An 8333-nucleotide genomic window follows, 5' to 3' on the forward strand; every position below is an offset into this window, starting at 1 on the left:
CCCCTCCCAGCCAATGGAAACTGGGAGACAATGGTCTTTCTGTAACCGCGGCGGTGGGTGTGTGAACCAGAACGTGTGTAAAACGCAGCGTTCTGGTCTCCAGAGGTTAATTAAGCCACTTAAACCGAGCCGGGACCAGTTCCAGCTGTTGGACAGGCTCAGTGGGCCTGATGGAGGCCGGTTCTGCCTTCTGATCCGTTTTAGAGCATTCATCAAATAGTTTCTGTTTCATAAACATTTAATTAATTTGATCAAATCACACATTTCATTTGTTTCCCGTCTTTCAGATGAGTTTGGAGCTGCGGGTTTCTCTCACGGAGGCTCCTTCAGGGCCGATCCTCCTGAACCGGACCAGAGGTCGGCTCCGGGTCCCACCGCAGGGATCGGCTTCGCTCCAGGTCCCGGGTCGGTCCCGACGGGCCCACCGACCACAAACTACAACAACATCCAGATCCCCCCGGGGGCCCACGCTCCGGCCAACACTCCAGCAGAGCTGCAGCCTCCTTCAGGTGCGCCACGAAAACACGCCGCTGCTGACCGTCAGGGACACTCAAACCCCGGTTATCAGATCGTTGATCAGATTCAACTGAAACCTGTTCACAAATCTCTGCCGTTAACTCGAGTTCGGTGCCACTGTCTGTCACTGGCTTTGCTTTTTATTTCACTTTCAATCCTAAACTCTGCAAAGTTTGTATTCTGTTCTGTTCAACTTCAAAGTTGTATTCAGGACAAACTTGTTCAAATTCTAAATTTATTTTTTTATAATATAACAAAGAAGAACCTGCGAATGAATCTGCTGAGTCACTGGTTGCCATGGTGACTCCCACCTTTTCAGGGGAGCAGAGGGGGAAGGGCAGCAAACAGCAACATCAGACAAGAAGACGTGTGTGTGTGTCTGCGTGAGGGGGTGTGTGTGTGCGTGAGGGTGTGTGTGTGTGTGCGTGAGGGTGTGTGTGTGTGCGTGTGTGCGTGAGGGGGTGTGTGTGTGCGTGAGGGGGTGTGTGGTTCAGCAGTGAGGAACATGAAGGTTGAAGGTGTGCTGGCAGGTCGACATGGAGACAATAAAAGGTTTTTGGGGCTTCAGGAGACAGAACTGGACCCTGAGACAACCTGTCTGAAGACACAGCGGTTTTTTAGACAAACAGGAAGTAAAGCTTTGTTTTTCCTCCCATCATAAGTTCAGATGACAGCAGCTGAGCGGCCACAAACACATCCAGCTGATTTATTGTCTGGCTTGTGTTTGATCCAACATCAGAGTGATGAAGAGTGTCGGAGGACGACTCGTCCAAACAGACGAGGCGTCTCTGGCGGTGAACAAACGTAATTTATCTCCTCAGAGTTTTAGGAGAGACCTCGTGTGTGTCCTCTTGTGTGTGTTTGTATCTTCTTAATTCTTAGGATCTTTAAATCAATTTAAAAGACATATTTCAGGAAATAAATGTCTCTGAAGCCTGTCTCTTACTGGACATTCTGGAAGGAGTCTCAGAATGTCTCTGAATGTTCCTCCATAGGTCACCGGGCCTCGCTCTCATGAGACGTGGACAAACTCTCTCCTCGCAGGAGACACACGCTGAAAGATTTAAAAGAACACCAACACAGAGAGTCTGCAGCTTTTTGTCTTCTTGTTTCCTCAGATGCTGGCAAACCTCATCCTGCTCCCCGATCGGGTCCGGCTGTCGACCCGGCTCTGCTGAGCGCCCAGCAGCAGGGTAAGAAACAAATCCTGCAGGTCTCATTAAGGAATCAGATCTGATTGTTTAGGTTCTGATCATGAGAACCAGGAAGCTTTGACTCTTTTCACCAGAAACAGGTTTGACTGTTCCAAACTGTTCCAAACAGAAAGCTGCAGCTGTTTGCAGTTTGTGGTCATCTCAGTTCTTCTTTTTTCTTGTTTTAGTTTTATTCTGGGCTCAAAGTCAAACTCGTTCTGGGTCAGTGGTCTGCGTCCAACCCTGACTTCTGGTCCTGAGGTTTGGATCAACTCAGCTGTAGAGATGAGCTGAGGAGGAGCTGAGGAGGCTCCTGGGAGGAGGCCCAGGAGGAGCTGAAGGGTCTGTGAGGAGAGGGAGGCCCGGGTTTCCCTCCTGGACCTGCTTCTCTGCAGTCCCACCACAAATAAGAGGAGGATGATGATGATGATGAGGATGAGGATGATGGAGCTGAAGGTTTTACTGTCAACGACTGGATCAGAAGATTACTGCTCAGAAATCTGAAACAACAACATTCTTCAGAACCTTTATGAACATAGGGATGTCCAAACCCTAAAAGTTCAGGTTTTCCTCATCGACCTTCCCGATATTTAAAGTCATCTGAAACAGAATAACTTAATTAGTGCAAAAAGAAGTGATAAAATGTTAAAGTGCAGTTAATGAATGTCTAATTAGAAATACAAACCAGTCACTAAATAAATTCTTCCTGTTAGAAAGATAAAAAACACTAAACTGAAGACAGATTCTTCATCTGTTTTTAAAGGAACATCGTGTTTAATTTATCGTTTCTTCAAACTGTCCTGATTAATAATCCAAACGAGTGAATTCAGGAGAAATGATGGCTGAACAACTTTATTCTCTTTTACTTCCAAACACCAAACTCTGAATAAAGAAGTGTCTCTGCAGGAGATGCTGATCTAACGCATCATTGGGACCAAAGCCCCGCCCCCTCGCCATCATCAGCTGGTGGCGAGCTGCAGGGAGCGAGAGCGGTCTGTTTCCTTCTTCCTTTTATTTACTCCGGATTTCATTCTGAGGACGACTCTTTACTAATAAAACGATGCAAGTTTCGTCTTCAGGAGGCGGGAAGCTGCTGTCCAGATCTTCAGCCTCTTTCTCAACTTGTACAGAAACTTTTCTACTAAAAAACCAAACAAACTGATATAAACCCTTGATTCAGAGGCAGGTTCTGGTCAGTTTGTTCCCTCAGGCTTCGTCAGCAGACGTCTCTCTGTTGTCTCCATCCCAGTTCAGCTCTCGGTGGTTAATGAGGTTGTTTGTGATTTTACCACTGCAGCCATCCTGAGTACTTCCTCTGGTTCTTGTACCGCAGTTTGACCACGGCGGCAGCTAATTGTTGTGAACAGAAATCAATGTGCAGTTCAGATTTGGGCTGTTTTTAAAGGTGATTATAAATGTTAGTGGGTGGACAAAGGTTAGTTAAATGTGCCGACTGGTTAGAAGGAAAATGCAGCTTTGGGAAGTGGAGCAGTAATTTCTGTAGGCCTAAAATATCAGATTAAATTAGTGCTTGCAGCTGAAACGTCACGATAAAGACAGCTTTTAATAAAACACTGAAGGCAGCAGCTCTTCTTGCTGTCACTCGGTGATTTTTCAGGAAGTTTAAAGTGTTTGGTGTCAGCGTGGAGTTTCTGCTCGGTGGAACTGAACAAACGTTTCAGTCTTCTCTCAGGCCTTCAGGGCTGAAAGAAACATTGGAGCAGGTTTTTGTTCTGCATGTTTCTCTGGAAGACATTTTTGTTCCAATTAAACAGAAAGGAGCTGCTTGAGGAGCACATTAAGCTCCCAAATGAAGACAAACGATTCTCGCTGCTCCCCATTAAAAATATCTAACAGACTGAGAAGAGGCGGCTAATTATCCTGTTCAGCTGCTCTGAGAGGCCCAGAGAGAGAGATTCACTCCTCATTTACCTGGTGTTTCTTCCTCGTTACGTTTCCTTCTGAAACGGTCCTCTGGCTGCTTCTTCACTGCTCATTCAGCTGTCGTTCAGCTGTCGTTCAGCTGTCATTCAGCTGTTATTCAGCTGTTATTCAGCAGTCATTCAGCTGTTATTCAGCAGCCCTTCAGCAGTCCTTCAGCAGCCCTTCAGCTTTTGTTCAGCTGCCATTCAGCTGTTATTCAGCTGTCATTCAGCAGGTATTCAGCAGCCATTCAGCAGCTCAGTGGTTGTATTTATGTCACTCGATGCTGCCGCGGTGTCCCACCTCTCTGTTTGTTTCAGGAAATGTTCCACCTCTGCCCTCCTGGGTGTCTCTCTCTCCTGCCTTGCTCGAGGGTTCAGTCGGGCTGCAGGACACCTAAAAACAGACGACAGGAGCCATTATCTGTCTCTGCAGCTGCTGAAACATGAGATGTTGAACACAGTCTTCACGTCTGTGGGTTTCTCCATGTTTTCCACAGAAAGTGGGGCAATAATCTGCTGCTCGCTGTGGTTCTACAGCCCATCACAAACCTCTGAGCTCACCATGCAACCACCAAACCTCAGCTCGGATTCACAGCGCTCAAACTAACGCCATGTTCTCCACGTTCTCCACGTTCTCCACGTTCTCCACGTTCCTCCTTGTTCCTCCTCATTAAGAGCTTCATGCAAGAACAGCAGGAAAAAGACACACAGTGAAGCACGGTGGTGGCAGTGTCATGCTGTGGGGATGTTTTTATCAGCAGGGACTGAAACGGATCAGAGCGGCCCGGTCCGAGGTCCTGGAGCGGCCCGGTTACAGCCTAGACCTCAGTCCAGCTGTGAATCTGGTTCATCAGGACTGAGATTAAACTAACTGCTGCTGGTTGTTGTTGTTGTTGTTGTTGTTGTCTTCATGAACTCGTTAATCGGAACTGAGTGTTGTTTGTTTATTTGCAGGTTGTTTACAGATTGTTTACAGGTTGTTGTTGGTTGTCGGTCTGGAACCTGATCTCCGGCTCGTTGTGTCACCTCGTCACTCAGACTCTAATTGGATCAGATTTGTTTCACATTAATCTCTGATCTCCTCCTCTCCTCCCCTCCCCCTCCTCCCCCCAGGTGGCGTTCAGCTCACCCCTGAAGACTTCACCCGGGCGCAGAAGTACTGTAAGTACGCGGGCAGCGCTCTGCAGTACGAGGACGTCAGCACGGCCGTCCAGAACCTCCAGAAAGCCCTGAAACTCCTCACCACCGGCAAAGAATGAACTCTTTGTCCTCCCCCTCCTCCTCCCCCCTCCTCCCCCCTATCTGTCAGTGATCCGACTCGCAGTCTGTTCACGTCAGACGAGGACACGATGGAAATCAGCTGGAACAAAGACGGCCTGTGTGGTTCTGACTGACGGGACATGTGGACTGTGACTGAGATCAAAGCCTCGTTAACGACCCCCGCCAGCTCGTTAGGACTTCATCTAATCTTCCAGAAACAGACGAGCTGCTCCTCAAATCATCTGTAGTCTCAGAATTCATTTTCTGTTCATTTCAGTGACCGAACAGACACTCCTGAAACAAATCTCTGCTCGTTTGAAGGTTTGATGTCGGCCTCGGGACGCCAACATAAAACCGCTGAAAGATCCAATAAAAGAAATTCATTTGTTCAGGATTCTCACCTGATGTTTCCAGACAGCCGCAGCAGCTTTAAACACGCTTGGATCGATCCAAAGACCGACCGCATCATCAGAATCGGATCAGAACTTTGGTTTGTTGTCCTCCTCTGCTTTCAGCACGTCGCTCCTCTTCCAGAACCTGAATCAAATCAAACAACAAAGAGGATTGTTCATTTTAAAACCTTCATTTCTTCTGATTTAATCTACACTGACAGTAATATTTATCTGAAAGCTGAGTCAGCAGGTGAAGCTGTTAGCTACTTTTAGCTTTTGGCTAACGTTCCTTTAGGAGATGAAGTTTCATTAAATCACAACGTAGGACAGCAGAGATCCACTTTGGTCCTGGACCCACTCAGACTAGCCTTTAGCTCATCAGCTCTGAGTTTCTTGGCACCATCTACAGCAGGTAAAATATTTACTGTTCACTTTAAAACACCTGAATTATCCCTTTAACACACAACCTCTGCAGCCCAGAATATCTGTAAAAAACTAAAGGATGACTGTGGAAACGGGTCGGGTCGGTCCGGGGTTGGACCGGGGTTGGACCCAGAACAAACCGAGGAGGAGGAGGAGGAGGAGGAGGAGGAGGAGGTTCCTTTACTGTCGTCTGTCTGCAGGAGGACAGGTGGATGTTTAGAGTTTTAGGTTTTACGTTTTCACTACAACTCTGACTTTCTGCAGTTTGAATAAAATGTTTGAAATCATTTCTTGTTTTTGTGTTTGAGTCTGTTTTTAAAGAAACGGTCAGACATCTCTCTTCTGTTTCAGCTGAAAACTTCTGCACAAAGGAAACAAACGTTGGCCTCAGATCCTGAATCTGTAATCAAAGTTTTATGATTTAAGTTTGTTAGAAGCTCGAGGTTATAAGAAAACACAGAAAGTCCAACTGAAGACAAAATATCAGTTAAACACCGAGACGGGTCCACTGTCCCTCACAGGGACACCTGGACATGTCTCCTGTCCCTCACAGGGACACCTGGACATGTCTCCTGTCCATCCCAGGGACACAGAGACAAACAGCTGGGGACCCTTCAGAGATGCTGATGAGGTTTTGGACCTGTTGGAGGACACCGGAGACTTCGGTGAAATGACCTCAAGTGTTTTTTAGAAATTAATATTTTTCATCAAATGAATAAAAATGGTTTTAATCTGAGCGTCTCTCAGTGTTCGAGTCGCTGCTTGTCCCACCGCATGTTGCTGCTGTTAGTTTTCTGTCGAGGTGGGAGTGTGTGTGTGTGTGTGTGGTTAGAGTTTAAAGGAAGCAGCCGGCCGTGGTCGGAGAGGACAGGAAACCACAAACCTGCAGTTAAACCCTGACTTCAATCTTTCGACACTCCGGTAAAAACCGGAGGCTTCGGTGCAGCGCTGCTGTCCTGAAACTCCTCCCGTCTTCAAACCTAACAGAAACGGTAGCCATCTTATTCTGACAGGGAGTGCTACAGCCAGCTGCTGCTGCTCTTTGTGTGTGAAAGTGCAGCCTGATGCTGGTTGGAGCAGCTCATAGTTTCAGATGAAACCAACAGGTTTGATTTATTTATCAAAGTTTAATTAGACTCCTTAGACCACGCCCACCGTTCAGGACACGCCCCTGGCCGTTAGGTCAGGTGTAGATAGCTCTGACTGGAGTGAAGAGGTAACGGCTGGTCTGACGGGGACATAGTTACAAACAGGATTAGGTTATGTCCCCAGGCTGGTCTGGAGACGGGGACATTTCTGGACAGAAAACAAGGAGACAGATTAGCCTTTAATTGTTTATTTTCTGCATAAATGGCTGCTCTCTCCTACAAGGCCAATCTACAAAATGCATTTTATAAAATAGAACTAAATGTATTTATATTTACAAAACAGCAGCTGCACTTGGACTAGCCGTTAGCTCATCAGTCCTGTCATCTACAGCAGGTAAGATGATTATTTATAAGCTTTTCACTGCATTTCAAATTATCTGAACTTATTTTCTGAAGAACAGGAAGTTATAGATTCTGTTGCAGCTGAAAGAAAAAGTTTTATTTAAGAAAGTTTTGTCTTTGTCTCTCTGTGATTTTTGTCTTTATGTCCCAGCTGAACTAGTCCAAACCATGATCCTCCCTCCACCGTGTTTAACAGATGAGTTCATGTCTGATTTGATTTTTTAGATAAATCTGTGAGGTTTAAAAACTAAATAACTAAGCCTACACAGTTTGTTGTTATCCAGTTTGTGTCCGAACCGAGCCTCTCTGTAGCCCCGCCCCCGCCGGAGGTGAGTCCGGGTGAGTGAAAGGAGCGGACCCTGACAAGGAGCTGCTCTTCCTCCTCCTCCTCCTCAAACTCCGCAGTCTTTCTGCTCCTCAGTGAGACGCACTTCGGTTTCAGCAGCAGAGCCGAGAAGTTTGAGAAGTTTGGATTTTTCCGGAGTTTCTTCAGAATGATCCTGAGGGAGGACCAGCTGCTGCTCTGAGGACATGTGAGTCTCTAAAGCTGCTTTCAGCTGCTTTTAGCTGATTAACGACCTGAACTTCAGCTGCTGCAGAAACTGAAGACATTTGGACCCAACAGAACTCCTGACAGGACTGAATCTGAGGAGTTTCCTGTGTTTGAAACTAAACCAGGAGTTTTAAATAAAAACCTGCAGGATGGCTGTTTGTGTTCAACCATAAAATCTGATTTATTTGATTTAAACTTGTTTAAAGTTCTCCCAGCTGAAGTTTGGGTCAAAAATCTGTTCTGTTGTTAGTTTGTGGGTTAAAATCTGAAGAGTTGGAGAACCGATCCACAAATCTGTGAAAGCCTCCATGTTAACCCATTATTCTAAAAAAAACTGTTAAACATCTAAAACCTCAGATCAGTCAGAAAAGACCAACTTCCTGTTTAAACTGAGCTGTAGAACTCCATCAGGACCGGGTTTAGAGCTCCAACAGGACCGGGTTTAGAGCTCCAACAGGACCAGGTTTAGAGCTCCAACAGGACCGGGTTCAGAGCTCCATCAGGACCAGGTTTAGAGCTCCAACAGGACCAGGTTTAGAGCTCCTAACAGGACTAGGTTTAGAGCTCCTAACAGGACCGGG

The 8333-nt window shown here is 46.5% G+C and overlaps 2 protein-coding genes across 5 annotated transcripts in view; both read left to right on the forward strand.

The window, feature by feature from the left end:
- The window catches only part of vta1 (vesicle (multivesicular body) trafficking 1), a 25107-nt gene extending 19109 nt beyond the window's left edge, over positions 1 to 5998 (forward strand). The window contains exons 6-8 of the mRNA XM_037981458.1: positions 288 to 509; positions 1635 to 1709; positions 4748 to 5998. Coding sequence (XP_037837386.1) covers positions 288 to 509; positions 1635 to 1709; positions 4748 to 4893 — 443 coding nt within the window. The 3' untranslated portion in view covers positions 4894 to 5998. The remainder of the gene's footprint in view (positions 1 to 287; positions 510 to 1634; positions 1710 to 4747) is intronic.
- A 1607-nt stretch (positions 5999 to 7605) lies between these two features.
- The window catches only part of adgrg6 (adhesion G protein-coupled receptor G6), a gene marked incomplete at its 3' end in the record, with an annotated part of 47278 nt that continues 46550 nt past the window's right edge, over positions 7606 to 8333 (forward strand). For all 4 annotated transcript variants that reach the window (XM_037981438.1, XM_037981440.1, XM_037981439.1 and 1 more), the window contains 1 exon segment: positions 7606 to 7732. In XM_037981438.1, coding sequence (XP_037837366.1) covers positions 7731 to 7732 — 2 coding nt within the window.

This window comes from Kryptolebias marmoratus, linkage group LG19 (assembly GCF_001649575.2).
Source record: "Kryptolebias marmoratus isolate JLee-2015 linkage group LG19, ASM164957v2, whole genome shotgun sequence".
In the NCBI taxonomy this organism is placed as follows: domain Eukaryota; kingdom Metazoa; phylum Chordata; class Actinopteri; order Cyprinodontiformes; family Rivulidae; genus Kryptolebias; species Kryptolebias marmoratus.